Here is a 24961-nt window from a genome sequence, read left to right on the forward strand (position 1 = left end):
TGCAGATCTGGGGCTTCTGAGGGGATAGTGAGAGGTGGCAGTGGCTCTGCACAGCAGGGACATCGGGGCAGGGACCTGATGGAGTCCAGATCCCTGAGAGGCCCCAGGGTGGGGGAAACACTCTCATGCCAGGCATGGCTGGGATGCCCCAAGTTCACAGGGGAATCAGGCCATGAGAAGGGGGGCCTGGGGAGGGCAGGCTGGGGTGGGGGAGATGTGGCATCTGCAGGGCAGCCAGGAGCCTGGCGAGGTCCTGGGGTCATGAAATAGGGATGGCAAGAGGTCCCAGTGCTGCCTGGGGCTGGGGAAGGCTGAGCCAGCGTCAGGGTAAGGAGGAGGAGAAAGAGGTGAGGAAGAGCCAGGACAGCTGGAGACCCCAGAGCACCTCCAGGAGAAGGATCCCGTGGTGCCCTTTGGACTGGCTGGCTGCTGGCTGGCTTCTGGGGCAGGACTTGCAGGAGGGACACATGCTGTGAGGAGACGCAGCACATCCTGCCCTTCCTCCAGCCACTGCCTGTGGGGACAGTGCCAGGCGTCCCCCATCCAGCAGCCCTGCCTGCCCAGAGGGTGGTGGGCAGCCTCTGCACCCCCACTGCCCCTCCTGCATCCCAGCATCCCACACAGTGTGGCCTGAGTGGCACGTTCCATCCTGTGCAGCACCCAGTGCGGCACATCCCACCCCGTGCAGCACGTCCTGCATAGCGTCTCGTCCCACTGCAGCCTGGTGTCCCATGCCGTGCACCCTACACCGTGCATGCCAGACTGTGCACCCCACACCTTGCATCCCAAGCCATGCACCCCACACAGCGTGTTGCCTCCTGCTGCTGGCTGACATGGCATGGAGGCACAGCCGGGTTTGCAGCACACCAGGACTCACTCGGAGAGACAGTGGGACTCAGAGGTGAAGCGCTGCCCGCCTGTTCTGAGCTGGGGGTCTGTCCCACCGGGCTGCTATACATAGGCCAGCCCTGTGCTGGCGGGGCGCTGAATGGAGCAGGCTCAGTCTTATCAACCCAGCATGTCATCAGAGGGTATTTTTGGGGACAGCAGCTGCAGGCATTTGTAACGTTTGGTCCCTGCGCACTGACACCCAGGAACAGAGCTGGGGAAGCAGCAGGAGCTGGTGCCGGTACTGGGAGACACTGGAGAGAGGCAGCGAAGTGAGGTGTGTGTGCATGGGGCACAGGACTGGGTTTTGGGGCCATATGGGGCAGGGCAACGAGGGAAGGGGATGGCTGAGGGGGGCAGCAGTGGGGCCGAGCCATCAGGGTTGTGTGGGTCTGCGGGAGCTGCTGTGGGGTATGAGGAGTGTGGCTGGTGAGGTGGCTCTGAATGGATGCACCGTTCTGGGGTCTGGGAAGAGAAGCTGGCCTGGGTCCCTGCCACTCCTCAGGGACTGGTCCTCTCCCATCGTCCCCTCTGGCTCATTCAGAGAGTATTTGGTTTCTCTGCCCCCTGCCCTGCCTGAGGGAGGCCAACACATCTGCACCAGCCCCAGCCATTGTGTGTGCAGATCCTGGGGTGCACTTGCCCTGGGGGGCACGGAGCACCCCGCCCCACTCTAGCCCATGACTGTGGGCATGGTTACCCATGGTTCTGGGGATGGAGGTAGAGCCCTCCAAAAACAGGACCTATCTCCCTAGCCTGCCCTCTGCCCCTCTGAGTCTAACGATTCCCGACTTTGAGTACCCAAAGGCTGGATCCTGCCTATGGCACCACAGTCTGGAAGGCGACCTGCTACCAGTGGAGCCCTGCTTTTCTCCAGGGCACGACCCCATGGGGTGACTGCACAGGGGGGTCCCCCATTCCTCTGCCCCCTGAGCCTAGGAGGCAGTGCCTGGGTCTGGCCGGGTGGCTCCTGCCTGCGACAGCCCCATATCAGCACCTGCCTGCTGAGCCAGCCCAGATGCTGCAGGAATGCGGCTCTGCCACCACCCGATACTGCAGGAATGCCCCGCGGGTGGGGAAGGGGCGAGTTGGGGCCGCCCTGCCTCTGTCATCCCCCATCCCTCCCTCATCCTCCATCCCTCACACCCAGCGAGCAGCTGCCTGCACTCTCTGTCTAGGCAGGGATCCCCCTCCCCTGGAGCTGGGGTTCCCTCTGTGACCCTGGGCAGGCAGTCTGGGCTGTGAGTGCGCCGGTCCCTCAGGATGCAAAGAGCTGCCCTTTGCCACCTCTTCTATTACCGCTGGGCTGGGAAATGGGTGATTTGGGCTGAGACAGGAGCATATCCAGTGGGGCTGGGGTGCTCAGAGTGAGGGTGATGCTCCTGCAGTGTGGGCTCGGTGCTAGGGGCTTCGCTCTGGGTGCAGATCTCTCCTGACAGTGCTCCATGCTGCTCCCTTTGCTGAAGCCTGAGCCCCCACCCCGGTCGGTCTGTGCATCCTCCCAGGCTGATGATCCCCGCTGCTGCTTCAGCCAGCCCCCTGCCTGACCCCAAAGCGGTGGTGATAGAGCGGTTCGGGGGAGCCCCCAGGTTCCTGGCCTATCCACGTGCATTCACGGTGCAAAGCGGTGCCAATGCGGTCCTGAGCTGCCAGATCACAGGTGACCCCCGGCCAAGCATCCTCTGGGAGAAAAACAAGACCCCGATCGAGCCCTCAGGCCGTTTCCACATGGAGGCCAAGGGGAACCTGTACAGCCTGCTGGTGTCCCATGCTACCTCCCAGGACAGTGGGCTCTATGTCTGCAAGGCCAGGAACAGTGTTGGAGAGACCTATGCTGCTGCCACGCTCAAAGTGGAGGCGGGAGAGCTCCAGGAGGAGGATCAATGCTTGGGTGATGAGGCACCTGCCTTCCTCGTCACCCCCTCATCCACTCGGGTGTGCCGGGGGGAGGATGTGATGTTCACCTGCCAAGTGTCCGGGCAGCCCTGCCCGGTGCTGGAGTGGGAGAAGGATGGGCACAAGCTCTCTGACCTCTTTGAGAGCAGCCACTTCGCAGTGGGGCAGGAGCCAGAGGACTGGCACTTCCTCAGGCTGTTTGGTGCCCGGCCACCAGATGCAGGGGTGTATGTGTGCCGGGCACGCAGCGGCTCCCGGGAGGCCCTGGCTGCTGCCGTGCTCCTGGTTGAACCGCGGGCACCGCCGGAAGGGCTCCCCAATGGCTCCCCCGCTGACGGGCCCCAGCTGGGGGTGGAGCGGCAGCAGCGGAGGCGGCGGCGGCACACAGCTGGACAGCGCGAGGGACCAGAGACCTGGGTGCCCAACGGTGCGGTGCCAGCCAGAGAGCCAGGGGCCAAGGCATTTGCTGTGAGCGCAGGGAAGCATGCCAAGTTTCGCTGCTATGTCACCGGCAAACCCAAGCCGGAGATCATCTGGCAGAAAGATGGGGAGCCCCTCACCCCCGGCCGCAGGCACCTTGTTTATGAGGACCGAGAAGGCTACTTCATCCTCAAGGTGCTGTACTGCAAACCCCAGGACCAGGGTCTGTACGTCTGCACCGCGTCCAACACCGCCGGCCAGACCCTCAGCGCGGTGCAGCTCCAGGTGAAAGGTAGGAGCATGCCCTCGTGCTGCTGGGGGCGGCTGGGTCCTGCACGTGTCCAGGGCTTTTCATCTGGCAGGGGTGGCTCTGTGTGTGAGCCCAGCATCCCTGGGCTCCCTCCTTCCCTGTGCAGCTGGGTGTTACCCCAGGCTCCTCTGGAAGCTGGAGATGCTGGGCTCTCTGGTGGAGCTGTGTCCTGTTCTGTGCCACTCTCTCCTTGTGAGCAGAGAGGTGGCCTCTCTGGAAGGCTGTGGGTATCCAGCCGACAGCAGGGACGGAGGACAGTGCCTCTGTGACAAATTCCCCTGGAAGCACCAAGCAGTTTTGGCAGGCAGCCCTGCAGGGCATGGCTCCAGGCGTCTGCCCTGGCTGCAGACCCGTCCCCCAGCATCGCCCTGACAGCTGGGGACAGCCTGCCGCTGGGGTGACCCGGCACCTGGTACATCCCCCGCCTGCACCCTGCTTCTCCCCTCCGCTGAGCCGCCTGCCATGGCGTGCTGGTGTGCATGCTCCTGTGTCCCCCCAAACTTGCTGATAGATGTGGGGGCATTGATGGGTCTCCCCAGCCTGTGCCCTGGTTCCCCCCACTTTGGAGGATGTGCTTCCTGGGAGCAGTGCAGGTCCCACACAGGCCAAAGAGAGGGGCAGAGAAGGGCCAAGGGCTCAGCGCTGTTTGTGAGCTGGCAACACCCCGAGCGAAGGGCAGCCGGGGGTGCCGTGCCCCCCGCACCCTCAGTGCTTGTCTCTCCCTGCGGCAGAGCACCGGCTGCGGTTCCAGGTGCAGCTGGCAGACGTGGAGGTGGCGGAGCGGGAGGACGCCGTGCTGGAGTGCCAGGTGCCGCTGGAGACCATCCCCACCGCCTGGTACCTGGAGGACAGGGAGCTGCAGCCCAGCCACAAATATGTGATGGAGGAGCGAGGTGTGCTGCGGCGCCTGACCATCCGTGATGCCCGCACCGATGATGATGGCATCTACCTCTGCCAGATGAAGGACAAGGGGCGCAGCATTGCTGAGGTCTCCGTCCGAGGTGGGGGGCAGGCTTTGCCTTCCTATCCCCCTCCTTGCCAGGCTCCCCACCACTCCCTGCATCTGCCTTCACAGGCTGTGGTGCCTGCTGCTGCCCCTCCTCGATCTCCTCCTCTGTCCCACCCTGGGGAGCCCAGCCCACCCCCCAGCATCCCTCCCCAGCCCTCACACATCTCTTCTTGTAGGTGTGATCACGAAGCGGCTGCCGCGGAAGCTGGATGTGATGGAGGGGGAGAACGCGGTTTTCTGCGTGGAGACACGGGAGGCGTTGGAGGGGATCTGCTGGAGCCAGGATGGGCTGCAGCTGCGGGAGTCACCCCGCATCGTGCTGAAGAGCTTTGGCAGGATGCACCTCCTGGTGCTGGTGCATGTGACCCGCCAGGATGCAGGCATCATTTCCTTCACCGTCGGGGAGTCGCAGACGTCCTCCCAGCTCCGAGTGAAGTGTAAGCCCCAGGCTTGGAAGCACCCCATGTCCTCCATCCTGCCCATTCACAGTAGGTGACATGGGGGAGAGATGGGGTGGGCACCCACTATGCTGTGGATGTGACGCTGCAGTGGCTTCTTGGGGAAGGAGGCTTTGAGCAGGAGTCCAGGGACTCAGCTTCAGTGGCACTTACAAACCCCTGTAACCAGCACCGTGGTACACGGGAGCAAGACCATCCTCTCCATCTTCTCCATCCTCTCCAACAGAGAGAGGAGCCTGAGAGAAACAGGCTGTGTAGCCCCTCTCATCCCTTCTGCCACCCTGCTGGGAGCCTCACTGCCATCCTCAAGCAGGTAACACGGGCTGTGACTCGCAGGTGTGAAGCATGACCCCCCGAGCGCACCGGTGGCAGCCAAGATGAGCGTGGCAGAGAGCAACGTGGCCCTGCTGACGTGGTGCCCCGCGCCCGACGCCCACCACCGCCCCCCCAGCCACTACCTGCTGGAGCGGCGGGAGGCGGCGGGGGGCGAGTGGGTGCAGTGCCTTGCCACTGACCTGCCCAGCCGGGTGCGGGTGCTGGGCGACAGCGTGCCCCGCGAGGCCGACTACTGCTTCCGCGTCTGCGCCACCAACGAGCATGGCAGGAGCAGCCCTGTGGAGTTCCCTGGCTCCGTGCATCTGGGTGAGGGTCCCAAGCTGGTGACGTTCCCCCAGGACCTGGCTGTCCACTGCAGGCAGCCGGGATGTTGTGCCATGGCATGCTGCTCGCTGGTGCTGCCGGGGCTGAGTCCAGCTGTGCGCCAGCCCCGGCAGCTCGCCTGGAGAGAGGGCTGCAGGACGCGTGGGTGCGGGACGGTGAGGATGCGCGGTTCTCCCTGGAGCTGTCGGTCACGGTGCACGGTGCCTGGTTCATCAACGGCGCCAGGCTGGGCGAGGAGTTGGAGGAGGCGGGAGGCCGGTGCAGCATGCAGTGCCACGGGACAGAGCACTCACTGCTGATCCGGGGAGCTCAGCTGGCTGACAGTGGGACACAGGTCACCTTCGTGTCCGGTGCTGTGCGAGACTCAGCCACGCTGCACGTGCAAGGTGAGCAGGGGGCTTGCAGTGGGGTCCTGCCAGAAGAAGAGCAGCAGGGGCTCTTATGCTGGAGGACGCTTCTCATCTCTCCACCACATCTATCAGCCCCACAGGTCCGCATTGCCCCAGTACCTGAGGCTGAGCAGCTCCGGGAGGTGCCAGCGGGGCTACCTGTGCTGCTGGAGTGCCGAGTGTCCCCCCCGGACACCCCCGTCTGCTGGTGGAAGGACGGTGAGGCCGTGCCTCTGGATGACATTATTGCAGTGCAGGCAGAGGGCTGTGTGAGGAGGCTGCTCCTCCGCTCAGCAGGTCCCTCGGACACTGGCACGTACACCTGTGATGCTGGGGATGATGCCATGAGCTTCATGGTAACCATCACTGGTGAGCTGGGGACTGCATGTGGGAGCCTGAACCCCACCTCCTGACAGTGCTCCTGCCCTTCTTCTTGCTCCCATGATGGGGCTGAAAGCTGCTGTCTGTTGGGTGACCATGCTGAGCCCTGTGTGATCCCCGGCAGAGGCACCGGTGAGGATCATCAGCTCCAACGAGGAGGCCCCTCACACCTACGTGGCCGGGCAGCGCGTGGAGCTGTGGTGCCAGCTGTCCCGCCCGGCGGCCGCCGTGCGCTGGTACAAGGACGGGGAGGAGGTGGAGGCGGGCGAGAGCCTGGTGCTGGAGCAGGAGGGGCCACGGTGCCGGCTGGTGCTGCCCTGTGCCCGGCCGCAGGACGCGGGGGAGTTTGTCTGCGACGCTGGTGGGGACTCTGTGTTCTACACCATCACTGTGGCAGGTGGGTGCGATGCAGACCGGCTGGTGGAGTCATATCTCAGAGCGGGGGGCTTTCTTTGGGGGTGCAGCGTGCCACAGCACGTATCGTTGTGGGTGTCACTGTCTCTTGCTGTCCTGGGGTTGGGAATGCTTGTCAGAGATGCTCATGCTGGGTCCTGACCAGAAGGTTGGGCAGGCAGGGTCTTTGTGGCAACTCTGGCGTGCAAAACCACCAGACTGCTGGCAAAGGGGACAGCTCGCTCTGCCAGGCCAAAACGCTCAGTTGCCCAAGGGCTGGCACCCATCACTCCCACACTGGGGTGTTTGCCGGACCTCTCCCATGGCCGGTAAACAAGCCCTCCTCTGAGTTCCTAAAAATAGTGGGTGTAAGCACCTGGCGCGGGGTGACTTGCGGTCAAACATCACTCTGATGGACAGTGTTAATTGCTGACCTGAAAATTAGTCGTTGCCTGGACACTGACGATTGGGTGTTGTTTGCTGGGTGTGAGCAAGGGTTGGTGTCCCACATGGCTGCCCCAGCTTTTGAGCGGCTGCTGGCATCGCTGGCTGGCAGAGGGTAATGAAAGCTGAAAATGAGTGAAAGACTTCCCCTTGCTGGCCCCAAAACCCACAGTGCCGCAACCACAGGAAGGTGACTGGGAGCAGAGCTAAAGCCCGGTTAGAAGGCCCTGTGACTGCAGAGGTAAAACGGCCCCACGGTGTCAATATGTGGCAAAGTGATGAAGTTGATGGCAGAGAAAGTAGGAGTGGAGATGGGATGAGTGATGAGAGTTGCTGGGCAGGGTGAAGAAAGGCGGGTTTTAGTGCGGTAAAGGCAAGATGGCCAGCAGGAGGGACAGGCAGCGTGTGCTCTGGGCAGAGGCAGGAGGCATCGTCCACCCTGCGGGAGTGCAGGACTTGGAGAGCCCGGCTTCCCTGGAGTGGGAGGGGAAACACCATCTGCTGAAGCTCAGCCTTTTGGCTGAGCAGCTTTGCACAACTTAGGTGGAAGAGTCTTAGAGAGGCTGGCCCAGTTCGATCAGGATTTGGGCGTTGGTGTCACCAGCAGGGCTCAGTGCAGGTGCCAGGAGGCTCAGGCTGGCACCCCTGTGGCAGGAGTGCCGGGCCGGCTGCTGCCGTCAGCGCTGCTGTGGCACACTTGGGTTTCCCCGAGGCATCCCAGCCATCGCCCAGGGGCTGCTGTGGCACGGAGCCCGCCTGCCTCAAGCCTGGCCACCCTCACACGGCTCTGGGCTTTCCAGCAGCTGCTGAGTGCCGGGGCGCCCTTGGAGACAACGGTGGGGCTTGGGTGAGAGCAGTGCTGCCCACCGAGGGCTGGCACATTGCCACTCCTTGCTTCGGTGCCGCTCAACATCTCCAGCTGCACTTCACCGATGTGATTGCTTTTAGCAGGTCCAGGGAGACAGGCAGCTGCTGAGCGTTTGATCAGGGAGCCAGGCGGATGCAGGCTCAGCATGGGGCAGGTTGAATGCTGCAAGCCGGCGCCGTGCCCCTCTCGTGCACTGCAGGGCTGCGATGCGCTGCTGAGCCTGGGCATCGTGGCCAGACGCTGCCTGGGAAGTTCGCAGCCCGGACACCCAGCATGGGGCAGCTGCAGGCCGTGGGAAGGGCAGGTTGCTGCTCGGCTGCCAGCATGCGCTGGTGTCACCGTGCCCTGTGCCTGCCCAGAGCCGCGAGCTGGCTGAGCACCACGGTACAGCCTGGGCCAGCTACAGCCCATAGCAACGCACTTGGATGGGCAGATGGTGTTGGCTACTGCAGGTGAGGGCCACATCCTGACCTTTTCCCAGGAGAGAGGAGGGCTCCTCACCTCATGCTTGTACTGGGAGCCCCTCTGTCTTTAAAGATCCAACTCAAATCAGCAGGGAGATGTGAGTAGTGGCACACATTTCGTATGTAACCCACTAAGGATGGTGTTTAGCAAGCTCTGTGATCTGGCATGGCGTGCCAGGTCCTGCTGAGCTGGAGGGATGGGGATGCTGGCCGCAAGCGAGCCACATGCCTGAACGGCAGTGAGAGCAAATGCCAAGGCTGAGCATGACACAGAAGCATCAGCCGGGGGGTGTCCACCCAGCAGCCCCCTAACTGGGGAGACAGGTAGAGAGGTGGGGCCCCCCCTGCAGGGCAACCGCAGGGACTGGTGCTGGGACCACATACAGCAATTAGAAGTGCTTGAGGCTTGCTAATGAGGAACTTGCCCGCCCGTATACCACCTCTGCATTATTAAGCTCTGTCCTAAGACAGAGCGGGGCAGGTACTGTGGAAGTCAGGACACAACAGTGACTTACAGCCAGGCTGGAAGCCAGGTGCTCCTGCCAGGTGTGATGGGTGAGGAGCAGAGGGAGCCCCAGGCAGGGCAGCCCCACCACTTGTGCTGTGTGGGATGCAGATGAGGTGGTGCCTTCCAGCCTAAAAACCAACAAGCCAGTGGAGCCATTGCTCCACAGAGGGCTGCAATGGCCACCATTACCTTCTCTGGTCTTTACGTCTCACCTGAACCCCGCATCTCTCTCCAGCAGAAGCACCGGTGAGGATCATCAGCTCCAACGAGGAGGCCCCTCACACCTACGTGGCCGGGCAGCGCGTGGAGCTGTGGTGCCAGCTGTCCCGCCCGGCGGCCGCCGTGCGCTGGTACAAGGACGGGGAGGAGGTGGAGGCGGGCGAGAGCCTGGTGCTGGAGCAGGAGGGGCCACGGTGCCGGCTGGTGCTGCCCCGTGCCCGGCCGCAGGACGCGGGGGAGTTTGTCTGTGACGCTGGTGGGGACTCTGTGTTCTACACCATCACTGTGGCAGGTTGGTGTGATGCACAGTTACAGCCCTCTGCCTTTATCATTCTGCTAAACTCCCTGTTCACACTGCCGACCCACTGGCAGCTGCAGCATCTCAGCTGCCTCTCACCTCCTCATGAGCGGCTCCTTCCCGTGCCCCTGGGCTGTAAGGGAATGTGGGCAGGGGCAGGTGAGCTGCTCCATCTCCTCCCAGAGCCCTGTGCTGTTCTGTCCCTCCACACCCCAGGGCACAGCCATGCTGCCTGCCCATGGATTTTGCCACCTTGCACCCCAGTCCTGGTGCTCCTTCACCTTTCATCTGCCAACACCGCAGGGCTGAGAAGCTCCTGGCTGCTGGCCCCAGGGCAGGTAGAATGGAGGTGAAGTGACACAGGCTTTTGACCTGCTCAGCCCCACAGGTCCACATTGCCCCAGTGCCTGAGGCAGAGCAGCGCAAGGAGGTGCTGGCAGGGCTACCTGTGTTGCTGGAGTGCCAGGTGTCCCCCCCAGATGCCCCCATCTGCTGGCTGAAGGATGGCAAGGCTGTGGTCCCAACCGAGGTCCTAGCCATCCGCTCAGAGGGATGCTCGCGGAGGCTCCACATCACCACATCCACCCTGTCTGACTCGGGGATGTACACCTGTGATGCCGGGGATGATGCCGTCAGCTTCAGGGTGACCGTGAGCGGTGAGCTGCCCGGAGGGTGCCCATCCTCCTGCAAGGCTCACCCACCACCATGGCTGAGTACCTTCTGTGTGTCCCCCGGCAGAGGCACCGGTGAGGATCATCAGCTCCAACGAGGAGGCCCCTCACACCTACGTGGCCGGGCAGCGCGTGGAGCTGTGGTGCCAGCTGTCCCACCCGGTGGCCACCGTGCGCTGGTACAAGGACGGGGAGGAGGTGGAGGCGGGCGAGAGCCTGGTGCTGGAGCAGGAGGGGCCACGGTGCCGGCTGGTGCTGCCCTGTGCCCGGCCGCAGGACGCGGGGGAGTTCATCTGCGACGCTGGGGATGCATCTGTCTCATTCCATGTCTCGGTGGCAGGTTGGTGACACAGCAGGGATGTCCCAGGAAGGGCAGCTCTTCCCTGGCTCTGTGCCATGGGGTCCCCAGCCCCGTGCCCTGCCCTCAGTATCGCAGAGGCGGGGATGTGGCTGCATCACCCAGGGGCTGGTGGGTGTCCCCCTCCAGATATGCTGGGCTGGCACCATGTACCCAATGCTCATGCCCTCCAGCAGCTCCTGCCCCTTTGCACTGGGGGGAGAGGCTGTGGCATCCATGCAGCCCCATGGGGACAGGGATGCAGGTGACAGTAAGTAGGGACAGCAGAGCCAGGTGTGGTGTGGAGAGAAGGTCTCACATCCTTCCTTTGTGTTCCTGGCAGAGCCACCAGTGCTGATCCTGCAGCCTCCACAGCGCTCGCTGGAGCTGCTGGTGCAGGCGCCAGGGCGCGTGGAGCTGCGGTGCGAGCTCTCTGTGCCAGGTGCTCCTGTACGCTGGTTCAAGGATGGGCTGGAGGTGGATGAGACTGACAACCTGCTGCTGCTGGCAGAGGGTGCCTGGCGCTGCCTCCTCATCCCCAGGAGCAGTGCAGAGGATGCGGGCGAGTACATCTGCGAAAGCAAGGATGAGGCCGTCTCTTTCGATGTCAAGGTGTCAGGTCAGCAGGGACCTGGGAGCAGGGAGATGCTGATGAGGCTCCAGTTGTGGGGTCTTTCCCAGCCTGGGTGAGGGGGACTGGCTCCTCTATGGTGATGACGCTAGTGGTTGCCCATCCCCTGGGCCACCCAGCGCAGAAGCTTGCCTGGGGCTGGCAGTAGATGTGTCCCTGGGGCCATGTTGTCCCCACATTGCTTCGCATCACAGCCATGTCATCCTCGCAGAGCCACCAGTGAGGATCCTGCAGCCTCTCAGGCCTCCTCCCATCGTGACGGTGTCACCAGGGGAGACGGTGACACTGGACTGTGAGCTGTCCCATGCGGATGCGCCCGTGTGCTGGTCCAAGGCAGGTGTCAGGCTGGAGGCTGGGGGCAGCCTGGTGCTGGAGGAGGAGGGTGCCCACCGCCGCCTGCTCATCCCCATGGCCAGAGCCGACGACTCCGGAAAATACATCTGCGATGCTGCAGATGACACAGTGACCTTCACTGTCCAAGTTCTGGGTGAGCAAGAACCTAGGGGAGAGCCTGGCAGGGGGTGCTGTCTGCACAGACCCCAGAGACCTCAGCTCTGTTGGTGTTGGGTGCTGCAGATCCGCCGGTCAGGATCCTGGAGAGGGACGTCCTGCCGATCCAACGGCACTGCCAGGCCATGGAGGACCTGGTGCTGGAGGTGCAGCTCTCGCATGCTCATGGAGAGGTGAAGTGGTACAAGGATGGGGAGAAGTTACAGGATACAGGACACGTGCGGCTGGAGGAGGACGGGGCACGCCGCTCGCTCGTCATCCTGGGTGCCACGGGCAGGGACGCAGGGGAGTATCTCTGCGACACTGGCGACGACAGCATCATCTTCTTTGTCACTGTGGAAGGTGAGCGGGACATCCTGGGTGGAGTGGCCAGGGAGGCGAGGACCAGGGTGTGTCCCTGACTGCTGCCAGGCTGGTGTGGGGCTGGGCTGGGTGGCAGAGAGCGTGGGGAGGCTGGTGGGGGGACACAGGGAGCCAGCTCCACCCACATCAGGGCTCTTTGGAGACCCCTGCACTGCCCAGGTGCAGCCAGGGGGGATGCAGACAGGATGCGGCCGTTGCAGCACCCAGCACAGGCTGCTGCTCCCATGGTGACAGCCCATCTCTCCAGTCCCAGAGCCACCGGTGACCATCGTGGGCAGCACAGGTGCCATGGAGCATCGCTGCCTGGTGGCTGGGGAGGACCTGGTGCTGGCTTGTGAGCTCTCCCGGCCCGATGCCACCGTGCACTGGCTCCGGGATGGCCAAGAGGTGCAGGCGGGTGAGCGGGTGCAGATGGAGGCTCACGGGGTGCGGCGGCAGCTCACCATCCATGGGGTGCAGCCCGGTGACTCAGGGTGCTACATCTGCGACGCTGCCAGTGACCGTGTGGTGACAAGCGTGGAGGTGTCGGGTGAGCCTGCAGGAGCACAGTGCCCTGGGGACCCCCAGCACAGTGGGATCATGCTGCAGTCCTGGGTGAGGGGAGGGGACACCTCTGTGACCCTGCTGATGGCAGAGGCCAGGGCAGCAGCATGGCAGGGGAGGGTGGGAGCCCTGTCCCCATTCCCTCAGGAGCTGTTGGTCAGAAAGGGACACGTCAGGGTCGTGGCGAGACGCGTCCCTCCTGTCTCCCCCAGCCAGGGGCTGGTTAAATTTAGCCTTGGCTGCCTCCCAGGCGCCGTTCTTCCTGCTTCAGCTGCCAAGGGCTGAGCTCAGCCCGGACCCTTACCATCTGGGTAGGGCTGGGCAGGGTGGGAGAGAGCCTGGTTCAGACAGGTGTCCCAGATCCCCAGCAAGGCACTTGGGATGGGGGGACACCAAAATTGGTGGTCTGAACCTGGCACCTGAGCTGCCTGTGCAGGGAGGGATGCAGGAGCGATGGGCTCTGCCACTGTGGCTGCCTGGAACCCCTTCTCCGAGGAGACTTTGAGCTGTCAGATCCCGCCAGCCTGTGTGTCTGCCCCACTAGGAGCCCTGGCAGGTCCCACCGTGACCTCCAGCCAGCCCCACAGCAACCCCCAGCTGCTCACAGCATCCTGCAGCTGGATGCATCATGACCGCCATCAGCCTCACAGCCCCCCTGCCCCATGGTGACTCACCCTGGGCATCGCTGCCCCTCTGCTCACAGCTGCCCATCCCTGCGCTGTCCCGCACTGCAGGGACACCCCCGAACCCTGCCTTGTCCCTCGCACCCCCAGCCCAGCCCGTGTGCATTGTCAACAAGGAAGAGGCACAGAGCCCACTGGAGGTGCTGGAGGGGGACAGCGTGACGCTGGTGGCCCGGCTGTCCCCAGAGACAGCAGCGGCACAGTGGCAGAAAGATGGACAGATGCTGTGTTCGGGTGGGCGGCTGCTGGTGTGCAGCGAGGGCCCCGCACGCAGCCTCACCATCAAGCAAGCGGAGCTGGGCGACAGTGGCATCTTCCTCTGCGATGCTGGTGACGATGAGGTGCATTTCACACTGCACGTGAAAGGTGAGCCTGGAGGTGTCCCTCACCTGTCCTGGGGACAGGAGTGGTCCCCTGCCCAGCACTGGGATGTTTCATGCCCCATCCCATGCCAGTGCTGCCGGCAGGGGCACATCTGAGCCCGGCATTCCCCTGGCACAGAGGCACCTGTGCTGTTTGTGAACAAGCGGGAGGAGCTGGAGAAGCTGTTGGTGCTGGAGGGTGGCAGCACCGTGCTCTCTGCCATTGTGTCCATGGAGCGAGCTGATGTCACCTGGCTGGGCCCACAGCAGGCGATGGTCGCCGGTGAGCGCTGCGAGCTGCGGCGGGACGGCCGCGTGCACAGCCTTGTCCTCCACAACGTAGCCAAGGAGGACGCCGGCATCTACACCTGCCTCTCCCCCAATGACAAGATGCAGTTCGACGTGAGCGTCCGAGGTGGGTGGCAGGGGGGTGGTGGGGGTGCCCAGGGAGCCCCCGCCACAGCAGCGGCTGGTGCTGACATGGGGGGTTTGGCCGTGCAGAGCTGCAGGTGAAGTTCCTGCGCGGGCTGTCGGACGTGCGTGCGCGGCAGGGTGAGCGGGTGGTGCTGTGGTGTGAGCTCTGCAAGGCGCGGGGCGACGTGCTGTGGCGGAAGGACGGGCAGGCGCTGGTGCCCGGCCCGCGCTGGCAGATGATGGCAGAGGGGCGAGAGCGCTCATTGGTGCTGAGCCACGTGGAGCCTGAGGATGCCGGCGAGTACTGCTGCGAGTCCAATGATGACCGGACGCTGGCAACGCTGACAGTGCAGGGTGAGCTGTGGCCTGGGTTTGGCTATCACCCCAGGGACCCCTGTACCATGGGCGCAGTGGGAAAGCTGGTCATGGTGATGGTGGGAGGGGCAGGGATGCTCAGCGTCCCTACAGGATAGGGAATCCCTGGTGCCGTGCCCTGATACCCCAGCTGTAGTCCCCAGGGTGGTGGAGATCATCACAGAGCTGAAGAGCCTGACAGTGCTGGAGGGGGAGGATGCCACCTTCAAGTGCCTGGTGTCGCCTGAGGACGTGGCTGTGACCTGGCAGCTGAATGGCCAGCCTGTGGTTCCCGGCGACCGGCTGCTGGTGACGAGGAGCAGGCTGTGCCACAGCCTCACCCTCCGGCAGTGCCAGCCGGCTGATGCGGGCACTGTGACGGCCAACGCTGAGGGGCTGGTGAGCACGGCCCGGCTGAGCGTGCAAGGTGAGGGGAACGGAGCTGGCTGGGGCACAGCCCAGGGCACAACTCTGGGGCTGGATGCTGATCTGGTGCATGGGCTGTGCAGAGGCACAGGTGCTGTTCATACAGAAGCTGCGAGACGTGGTGGCAGAGGAGAAGGGGAACGCATGCCTGGAGGTGGAGGTGAGCCACGAGGCTGCCGAGGTGCAGTGGCTGAAGCAGGGTGTCCTTCTCCAGCCAAGCAGCAAGTACCAGATGCAGGAGTCGGGACACCGCCGCACCCTCACTATTCGCTGCCTCGGCCCTGCCGACCGTGGCACCTACCGCTGTGAGAGCCTGCACGACCGCACGCAGGCCAGGCTCTGTGTCGAGCGTGAGTACCACAGTGGGGACAGGAATGGGGACAGGGATGGAAACTGGGATGGGGAGAGCACCAGCCTGCTGCAAGGATGCTGCAGTCTGAAGGAGGAAGAGTGGGCAGAGCTGGTACTTGGCTGGAGGGGGTGGTCAAGCAGAGAGGTGAGCATAGGGGTCAGGGATGGGCAGGAGTGGGCACCTGGTAAAAAGGGCTGGATTTAGGGGATCTGTCCAGCAAGAACAGACTGAGGAGCCAGGGTCACTGGGGTGGAGCAGGCACTCGCTCATGGACACAAGTCCCTTGCAGCTCAGAAGGTGTCGATCCGGATGCCGCTGGCAGATGTGGAGACCTTTGAGAAGGAAACAGCCACCTTCCACCTGGAGCTGTCTCACCCCGGCGTGCCTGGGGTCTGGACGCGGGATGGCATCCGGGTGAAGCCCAGTGGCACGTGCCGGATCAGCGCCACGGGCTGTGGACACAGCCTGACGCTGGAGGGGCTGGCACTGCAGGACTCGGGCACCATCACCTTCACAGCTGACACCCTACGCTGCAGCGCCCGCCTGCTTGTGCGGGGTACGGTCACTGGGGAGTGTGTGGCCAGGGTCTGAGTCCAGACCCGGCTGGGACACCGTTGATGAGTCCTTGCTCATGGTGGTGTCCCGCCAAGTGCCACCCTCGCCCTGGGCACAGCTCCCTCTCTCCACATCCTCAAGGTCATGTCTCTCCCCTATCAAACCTTGCTTCCTTGTATCCTCTCTCCTCAGAGCCTCCAGTCACTATGGTGAGGGTCCCACAGGACATGGGAGTCACGGAGATGGGTGTCGCCAGCTTCGAGTGCGAGCTGTCTCGCCCCAGCGTGGAGGTGAAGTGGTTCAAGGTGAGGGTTTGCCTAGATCCCTTCCAGCAGCACCCAGCTGTGTCCTCCTCCCTGCTTCACCCCCTGGCCACTGCCCTCCCTGCCAGGGCTGCAGGCAGGGGAGGGGGGCTGTGAAGCAGCCAGGTGCTGCCTTGCACCCCTGAACATGCACTCCCCGGGCAGGACGGGCAGGAACTGCGGCCAGAGCCCCGCTGCCGCATCTACTCAGTGGGTCGGCGCCGCGTCCTGCAGCTGAGCCGCTGCGAGCCGGCTGACGCTGGCACCTACACCTGCGATGCAGGCGACTGCCAGGCCTCTGCCATGCTGCACGTCCAGGGTACAGCCACTCCCCTCCTGGAGGCAGGCGCATCCCTAAACCTTGTGCCACCTGCTCTCCCTTGTCCTTGGCTGCCCTGGCACCCTGCCTCTTGCCCGCAGAGCACCAGGTCTGCATCATGAAGGACTTGCAGGATGCCTGCGTGCGGGAGGGTGACAACGCTGTCTTCACCTGCGAGGTGTCACATGAGGATGTGAAGGGCGAGTGGTTCCGGGATGGGGAGAAAATCAAGGTCTCCAGCACAGTGAAGATACGGCAAGAAGGTGGGGGTGCAAGGCTGCTGCCGGGCATTGCGCCCCCTCCCATGTCGGGCAGGCATCTCTGCACCCAATTTGGGACTGGGAAGGGGTGAATTCAAGCAATAGGAGTTTGTGTGGACAAAGTGGGGGGATCCCTGCCCCAAACCTGCTGTGGGTGCCCATCAACATCCCCTTGAGCCAGGCTCTCCCCACCAGGGACCCGGCATTTCCTGCTACTCTGCGGTGTGCGCCCCGAGGACGCGGGACTCATCCGCTTCACTGCCAGGACGGCTGGCTCAGAGGCCAGCCTGCAGGTGGAAGGTACCGGTGCTGCGAGCTGGGACGTGCCAGGGCTGACATGTGGGATCCCCATGGGACACCGCTCCCCCAGCGACGCCAACAATTCTCTCCCACCCGCCAGCGCTGCCCATCAGGATCGTGAAGCCACTGCGAGACAAGACTGTGCTGGCGCGGCACAAGGCGACGCTGGAGTGCACAGTGTCCCACGCCCGGGGCCGGGTGCGCTGGCTTCGCGGGGACACCGAAATCTTTGCCGGTGACAAGTATGAGATCTGCAACCTGGACTGCTACCGCACGCTCATCATCCACCGTGTGGGCCCCGAGGATGAGGACTCATACACCTGCGACGCCTTTGATGACCGTTCCACTGCCCGGCTCCTGGTGGAGGGTGAGGAGGCACCTGGGGGGCTACCACTGGGGGCTGGGGGTGCCATCATCCCTCGCAGCAGAGGGACACTGGGGGCCCTGTTCCCACATCCCTCCGCTTGCAAGGGTCTGCGCGCTGGGGTCAGGGGAGTAGGCTGGACATGGGACCAGGGGTCTGTGCCCCACTTTGTTGGGACTCCCCTTTTTCAGTGTCCCACCAGCTCCAGGGATACTGAGCTCTCCCTTATTCCTCTTGTCCCTGCAGGGAGGTAGGAGCCAGGATGCGGTGCTCAGGGGCTGCACACAGATGAACGCCGCTGCTGGGAGATGGGGTCATGCTTTCCCTCGGATGTACGGACACATGGACACCATTCCCAGCCTGCTCTGGCCTCAGGGCTCTGCATTAAACAGCATTTTTTTTTCCTGACATGGCTTCTTCCACCCCAGTGAGCCAGGGTCCCGTTAGGAGAAAGGGTGGTGGCACCACTCTGCATCCTGCCCAGCATCCCCGTGGAGCCCAGCCCTTGACATCCCCCCTTTCCCCTGCACAGCCCCTGGTCCCACACACCGGGCTCCGAAAGGCTCTTTACTGTGTGGCCGTGGCCTCGGCAGCGTTTGGCACATTTACAAAAGAGACTGAAAAGGGGGACAGCAGCGTGGCGCTGCAGAGATTGGGGCACCTGGCAGAAACGTGCAATTCCTGGGGCAGCGGGGCTGGCTGGGCTGAGTAGGGGCTCCCAAAGCAGGGGAGCACCCTGGTCCAGTCTCACCACCCCCCTGCCCGCCTGGCCAAGGGGAAGTCCTGGTTCACTCTGTAATAAATTAATACAAATCACAGCAAGAGAATTATATACAAGGCAGGAGCCTCTGCCCGTAGCACCGCTCTGGGGCTCCTGCCCTGCCCTGAGGCTTGGCCCAGCCCCAGGGTTCCCCCTGGCCACTATAAAATCCAGTCGCCAGCAAAACAGCGACGGCCTCTGATGCCACGGGGGCCCCTGCATCCCTGAGGCAGCCCAGCCTCTGCCCAAAGGCTGGATCCAGTGTCCTGTCTCCCATCAAAACACTTTGGGGGATGCACGAAGCATCACCCCAGGACAGCTGCCTCACGGGAACTGCCTGGCCCTGGCAGCCTCTGCCCCAGGACCACCTTGGTCCAGCTCAGGAAAAAGTGGGGAGAGAAGCAGTTCTGTGGGGCAGGGTGGGTGTCTAGGGCAGGGAGACCTTCTGAGGAGGCAGGTTTTGGGAAGCACTGCCTGGGAGCTGCTCTCAGGGCCAGAGTGGGACAGTGCACACATGCTCGGGGGAGTCCCTGGAGGAGCAAAGGCTGGTGGATCTGCACTTTGAGGAAGGGATGTGGGGCACAGGCACTTGGGGAGTTGCTGGGGGGGGTGCGATGGGGTGGGGACAGGCACAAGGAGCTTGGGGAAGGGGGGCTCAAACTTGGGGAGGGAGATGTTGGGATGCAGGATGAGTGTGCCCAGGCCATGGGGAAACACAGCAGTGGGGGCACAGGGACCCCCTGCCCCAGCAGAGCCGCTTGCACCATGCGTCCATGGGTGCTGGTGTCTCCAGTCCTTGGGCTGAATCCTGCCGGAGGGCTCCCACAGCACCTCCAGGCCCCACGGGCAGCCAGGGCTCACCCAGCCAAGTCCCACACGTCCCCAGGAAGGGTCTCTATCCGCAGCCCCAAGGCGCACGTGGCTGCCCCGGCGCCAAGGGCACAGCCCCATCTGTCCCAGGGGGTCTGTCGGAGCAGGCTGGGGTGCTGGTGTCACTCGAGGTCACTGGGTTGGCTTATACCCGCACGGCAGGGCCGGAGCCCGTGGTGAGGGGCACGGTGGAGCTGCAGTCATAGTCCAGGTCCACCACGGCGTGAGTGCTGGCGATGAGGCTGTTCAGGGACGGCCCCGTCTGCCGCTCTCGGAAACTCTGGATGTAGCTCTGCTTGAGAGAGGGAGAACAGAAAGTGAGGGGGGGCTCTGCCCCTGGCCCATTCCATCCCATCTCACCTTAAGCTCTGCAGCAGCCCCTCAGAAACTGCCCTGTGCAATCTCACCCGCTCCAGCAGTCAGGCCCACCAGGGGCTGGCTGCAGCAGGGGGCACAGCCCCATCCCTGCCCTGGGTGCATGCTTCACACCTTGCCCACTGCCTGTTTTTACTGCAGCCGCTGCACTTTTGGCCAGCAGTTTATGTTTGCTGAAGTGCTCCACGGTGGGCATGTCCCAACTTAGCACCTCCTGAGCTGCCTGGCCCCCAAGATGTCCCAGCACTGTCCCTCAGGGAGCTTGGATGCTGGCTGGCACCTGGGCATCTCTCCCCTCTCCACACCCCAGCCCACCCGCATGAAGGAAGAGCCACAAAGGCCGGGGAAGATCTCTACCCTGGGCACAGGACTCACGGGGGAGAGCACGTCCCCATCGAAACGGCGCACGGGATTGGGCTTGCGGCGGTAGGCGGGCTCGGGTGGGTGAGCTTTGTGCTGGTGGGGTGGCGGGTGGTGGGGTCTCCGCTTCTTCTTTTTCTCTTTTCGATCCTCCCGCTGCTTGATGCGCATCAGCTGCACACGGCGCTGCTGCCGGCTGATGATCACTGCAGAGCAGAGGGGCATGTGAGCACCAGGGAACACCCCAAAATCCTCCACACACCCAAACCAGCTCTGGCTTTGCACACTCAGGCCTCCTCTTGCCATTCCATGTCCCAGCAGGGTCCCAAACCCCTTATCTGTGCATACAAACGAGGTCCTGAGAACCTCACCCAGACCCTCCTGCTCCTGCACCCACTCCATGCCACATCCATCTCCTCCAGCACCCACGCACCTTCGGTGTGGGAGTAGCCCTCAGCTGTGACCTTCCACTGGACCAGGACACCCAGTGTGGTGAGGAGCGGCCAGATGCCCAGGATGACCCAGCTGTACCAGCACACGGGGCGAGCAGGAGCCACTTTGATGCGCTCGTAGATGTACTGCACCAGGAGGAAGAGCTCGATGAAGTAGTCAACGGTGACGGTCATGATGGCGCTGCCAAAGACGGCGGTGGAAAGAGTGGTGAAGAAGCGCTGCCATTGCAAAGTGAGGACGGCGAAGAGCATCCCCACACCCAGGAGCAGCGCAATGGGGATCCACACCGTTGGCGGGTGGTAGAACTGCTCCATCACCACCAGCGTGGCCACTGCCAGCAGCAGCCCCAGGAGCAGCCCCACCATGAAGAGGCCAACGCTGCGCACCAGCATGGTGACCAGTCCGCACAGGACCCCGATGCCCAGCCCGATGCCCACCGAGGCCTCCACACTCAGCTGCGTGTCCAGCACCCGCTCCTTGTAGCACAGCATGAAGATGATGATGGAGCCGAACATCAACCCTGTCAGGAACATAACAGCCTTGAAGCAACGGTAACCTGTGGAGAGAACACTGCAGTCAGGAGGTGGATGGCCAGCACCACCCTGTCTCCCCCTTGCCCCACCAGCTGCTGGGCTGGCCTCGCTCACCAAAGAAGCAGTAGATGATGCCGAAGAGGCAGCACATGGCGCACACCACTGAGGGCACCACCTGGTAACGACGCTCTATTTCCTGCTCGCAGCTGTGCCCCCAGTCCTGGCCCGGCTCGTGCGGCAGCAGCTTGAACCGCAGCGTCTGCACAGTTGCAGTCATGGCTCTAGGGACTCCCGCAAGAGGCATCAAAATCTCCACTCCTGCTCCATGGCTCGCCAGCAAAGCTGCATCCCAGCACCCGTCCCAGCTGCTGAGAGAGAGAAGGGGGATGGAGGCACCGCCAGTATGTGCCTGGTGGCAATGCCCACCACTCAGCACCCAGCCACTGAAAAACCCACTCTGGCCCCTTGGCACGTGGGTGGGAAGGAAGGGGATGAGCGAACAGCCTCATCTGCAGGGGCTGTGGAGGCACGGACCATCACCCAGAGGGTGGCTGCAGGGATACACTGTCCCCAGGGAGCCCAGCTGCACCCCCTGCAACCTTCGTTGCTGGAACACAGGGCTTTATAATTTCTCTGCAGCTTCAATTTCCTGCCCCTGGCCCTCCAGCACCCTTTCCCCGCTCCATTAAAGGGAGACTTCCACTACCTGGTATTTTCTGCCTGTGAAGTAATTATGCTCGATAATTAAGTCTCCCCTCAGTCTTCTATTTTTATAGGCTAAACAGATTGAGCTCTTAAAGCTTGTACTCCAAGGCATTTTCTCCAATCCTCTAATCATATTTCTGGCTACTTTTCATCCCCGCTCCAGCTTCTAGCGTCCTTGTAAAAACAAAGCGGGCCCCCGTGCTGGATGCAGCCCTCTCGCACTGACCCACAGGGCTGGAGAGGGACCAGCACTGGCTGACATTGTCGTTTACCCAAGGGCTCACCCGTAATACTGTGGCCACACTGGGATGCTGAGCAGGCAGTCACCGGGCCCCCCACAGTGCCTATGCAGACAGAGGGGTCATAATCCCCCACAAAGACTGATCCAGCTCCAGCTTAAACCTAATTACAGCAGCTGTCTGCCCACTCCCACCTGGAGCCGCTTCCAGCATTGCTTTGCTCCCCTGGCACCTTTCCAAACCCAGTTGGTTTGGGATGGGTTTATTGTCACTGGTTGTCCCCGCGCCAGCGCCAGTCCTTCCAAGTGCCACATTAAACCAGCCGGCTCAGGATGGCTCACAAAACCAGAGCACTGGGAAGGGGCAGGGAAGAGGGCAGGGGCTGTGGTCACAGCTCTCTATTGCCCAGCACCTTGCTGCTGCCCGCGCCAGGCTCCACTGGCACCTCTTCTCCACCACCAACCTCCTTCCCTCGCTCTGCATGGGGAAGGAAACACCAGCAAGGGCAAATCCCCCTGGGGAAGCTGAGCACAGCGCTTAATCCCGGAGAAGCAGGCGGGCAAGGAGCGGGCAGCTGAGCGCTGGGCCCCTGCCTGCCCTGCCTGAGCCCCCGGGGTACACTAAGCAGGATTGGACTTTAACCACGCAGGGAGAGAGAGACATACCGGCCCTGGCTGCCACGGCTGGGATGGGCAACGCCGTGTGGGGTGCGAGCGGGGCTCTGCCAGGCAGCCGTGCCCGGGGGGCTGCAGACGGGGCATGGCATGGCGGCTGGCTAGCAGGGGCATGGCATGAAGGGCTCAGCACGGCTCGGCATGGCCGGCAGAGCAGAGGCACCGAGGTTCTGCTCTCTGCCCCTCGACCCAGCGCAGGCCGATGCCAGGGCAGCGGGGAAGGGTCGCCTGGGAAAACCCGTCTCCGGCAGGGCTGCAGGCAGCGTTGCAGGCAGCGTTGCAGGCAGCTGCCGGCGCCCATTGGCGCGGGCACTGTTGCTAGGGGAGCCCAGCGCCTGCTCATTGGCGCCGGGACTTACCCACCTGCTGCCGCCCTCCCCGCACCGCCGGGCTCCCCGCCGCGGCCTGTCCCGGGCCCCCCGCGCTCTCCGGGCACACCCCTGCAGCGGCCCGGCTGCAGCGCTCGGGGCCCGGCCCCGCCGCGGCGCTCCCCCCCGCGCCGCCGCCACCGCCTCCCGACCGGCCCCGTTGCCCCCCGCCGGGCTGCCGGGCTCCGGGCCGGCGGGGCGGGCGGGGCGTTGCTAAGCGACGGCCGCAAGGGCCGCCGGGGCGCGGGGCCGCTCCGCCCCTCTCTTTGTTCGGGGCGGGGGTCCCGGGGGCGCCCCGCCGGGCCCCGCACGCCCATCCCGGGCACGGCGCTCTGCTCCTCGAGGCAAGGGGCCGGGACCCCGGTGCCCGAGCCCTTCCCCCGAGGGGCCCGGCGCGCCCCCCAGCCTGCCGGACCCCCCCGTGCTGCCCCCGCCCCCTGCAGCCCCGCCCCGCCCGCTCCCACCTGCGCTCCCGGCCCCGCAGCGGCGGCGGCCCCGCGGCGCGCGGCGCTCCCGGCCCCGGCCCCCGCGCATGCTGGCGGCGCGGCCCGCCGCGCGGTGCTGAGCGGACAGCTCCGCCTGACGTCACCGCGCCGCGTCACCGCGCCGGCCGGGGGGCGGGGCCGGATGGGGGCGGGGTCTCCCCGACGGGGGCGTGGTTTCTCGGGGCGGGGCTTGCACCAGGCGGTGGGGCGTGCCCCGCTTCGTGCACTGGGCGGAGCAACGGGCCGTGCACCGCAGCGTGCACCGGTTTGTGCACCCAGGTGTGCAGCAGGGCGGCGTGGCGTGCACCGGGCCGTGCACCGGGGAGTCAGACAGGGCCGCGTGTGCAGCGCGGCACAGCGTGCACCGAGCCGGGCCGTGCGCGGGGTGCGCTCGGCGTGTAGCAGCTGCAAGGGCTGCAGGCCCCTAGGCACGGTGCAAAGGGGACGGAGTGGTGTGGGGTGCAGGGAGGCGTGCAGGGGTGTGGGAGTGCAAACCGCAGGGGGGCCGTGTGTGGGGTGTGCAGTGGGTTGTGCTGCCGCTCCGTGCCTGACAGCATGCAGAGGGCCGTGGACTTTTCAAGAGGCTTGTGCCAGGGCCACGGAGACTGCGGTGCCTCTGTTCAGAGGGGGCAGGTGCACACATATAAGGCACCTACAGAGCACGTATAGGGCATCTATTGTGTCTGTCCACCCATCTCCCTGCAAGCAAGCAGGAGATGCAAGTGTGGCGGGTCGTGGGAAGACATGGCGCTCTGCAGAGCTCCTGGGAGCTGGCACCTCCCAGCCGCAGTGCACAGAGCCCCCGGGAAATCCTGGCAGGGAGAAGTCTCTTGGCAGCAGCGGCCATTCCCCTGGCAGCCCCTTCCCAGCCCCACGCCAATGCTGGGGAGACAAAGGCTGGAGCTGCAGCTGGCAGGGGGCTGTGAAGGGGCTGTCGGAGGAATGGCACTGTGCCCGGTGGCTGCTTCCCCCACGGGATCTGCTGGGGCCACGCACGGGGGCCCTGGGCTCAGCCAGCACCCTGGCAAAGCCTTGCGGAGGTATTTGCTCTGCCCACAGCTTCATCTCTGCAGTTTTCCTGAGCTCAGAGTCTTGTTTCTGAAAACTTCAGTACTTTCTCTATCTGCACCTCTATGTAAATACAAACTCAGATCAACAGGGTCATTTCAGAATGAAACCTCTTTTTATCACTCATGTAAAATCATCTGGGTTTGTATAAGGTGAATAATATTAAGTATTCCAACTTGTAAAGGAAATCAAATACATCTATTTCTGACACATTTCTCTGCATACAGAAGACAGGCGACTTTGTTTATGATCATGCCTGCTTTTTGGCCTTTGTCCATGGAAAATCTCTGCTCATTTCGTACATCTGCATCTTTTCCCTTCTGGCATCTCCTTGTCCCATCACATTCCCTCTGTTTCTCATTTTTATATGTTCTTCATTAAACTGCCGCTCACGTGACCGCCTTTGCTTATTGCTTGTCTTGGCCTATTCAGGAGAAAAAGGCCTATGAAAATGAGCCAAGTTTGGATGATGGTCCTGTATCTCTGGGGTGGGGGATGCTGCCAACCACTTCCTGATGAAAATAGGCAGCTTTGTTCCAGAAAATGAAAGAGATCCTAGAGCTGAGCGGGCTCCCGCCTGTTCTCGGTGCCCTGCCGTACTCTGTGGCTGCCAACACTCCCCAGGGCAGGCGGGATGTATTTTGTGGAGAGGGCGGGATGAGCTCCCCACCAACCAGAGTAAATCCAGGGGCACCTGAGAGCCCCAGCGGCTGTGGGGCT

At 63.5% G+C, this 24961-nt stretch overlaps 2 protein-coding genes across 8 annotated transcripts; one reads left to right on the plus strand and one right to left on the minus strand.

Moving 5' to 3' along the window:
* The first annotated feature begins 1081 nt into the window (after nucleotides 1-1081).
* On the plus strand, nucleotides 1082-18011 carry OBSL1 (obscurin like cytoskeletal adaptor 1). Of its 6 annotated transcripts, none has more exons than XM_065637402.1 (27): nucleotides 1082-1165; nucleotides 2394-3496; nucleotides 4246-4515; nucleotides 4700-4960; nucleotides 5318-5623; nucleotides 5746-6027; nucleotides 6124-6399; nucleotides 6536-6808; nucleotides 9324-9599; nucleotides 9986-10261; nucleotides 10344-10616; nucleotides 10957-11232; nucleotides 11456-11731; nucleotides 11821-12096; nucleotides 12365-12646; nucleotides 13434-13709; nucleotides 13845-14120; nucleotides 14207-14473; nucleotides 14631-14900; nucleotides 14983-15249; nucleotides 15541-15807; nucleotides 15999-16111; nucleotides 16274-16427; nucleotides 16529-16690; nucleotides 16883-16987; nucleotides 17088-17354; nucleotides 17598-18011. In XM_065637402.1, the coding sequence occupies exons 2-27, from the start codon at nucleotides 2398-2400 to the stop codon at nucleotides 17603-17605; spliced, it is 7134 nt and encodes a 2377-aa protein (XP_065493474.1). In that variant the 5' UTR covers nucleotides 1082-1165; nucleotides 2394-2397; the 3' UTR covers nucleotides 17606-18011. The 6 variants fall into 6 exon arrangements, with proteins under 6 accessions (XP_065493474.1, XP_065493473.1, XP_065493476.1 ...); XM_065637401.1 differs by having other exon boundaries at nucleotides 1091-1165; nucleotides 2314-3496; XM_065637404.1 differs by having other exon boundaries at nucleotides 1091-1165; nucleotides 2314-3496; nucleotides 9327-9599.
* On the minus strand, nucleotides 17716-23203 carry TMEM198 (transmembrane protein 198). Of its 2 annotated transcripts, none has more exons than XM_065637408.1 (5): nucleotides 23153-23203; nucleotides 20817-21070; nucleotides 20150-20725; nucleotides 19732-19922; nucleotides 17716-19273 (listed from the first exon to the last, which is right to left on the minus strand). In XM_065637408.1, the coding sequence occupies exons 2-5, from the start codon at nucleotides 21004-21006 to the stop codon at nucleotides 19127-19129; spliced, it is 1104 nt and encodes a 367-aa protein (XP_065493480.1). In that variant the 5' UTR covers nucleotides 21007-21070; nucleotides 23153-23203; the 3' UTR covers nucleotides 17716-19126. The 2 variants fall into 2 exon arrangements, with proteins under 2 accessions (XP_065493480.1, XP_065493479.1); XM_065637407.1 differs by having other exon boundaries at nucleotides 20817-21067; nucleotides 23153-23201.
* Between the last annotated feature and the right edge of the window lie 1758 nt (nucleotides 23204-24961).

This window comes from Caloenas nicobarica, chromosome 6, assembly GCF_036013445.1.
Source record: "Caloenas nicobarica isolate bCalNic1 chromosome 6, bCalNic1.hap1, whole genome shotgun sequence".
NCBI classification, from domain to species: domain Eukaryota; kingdom Metazoa; phylum Chordata; class Aves; order Columbiformes; family Columbidae; genus Caloenas; species Caloenas nicobarica.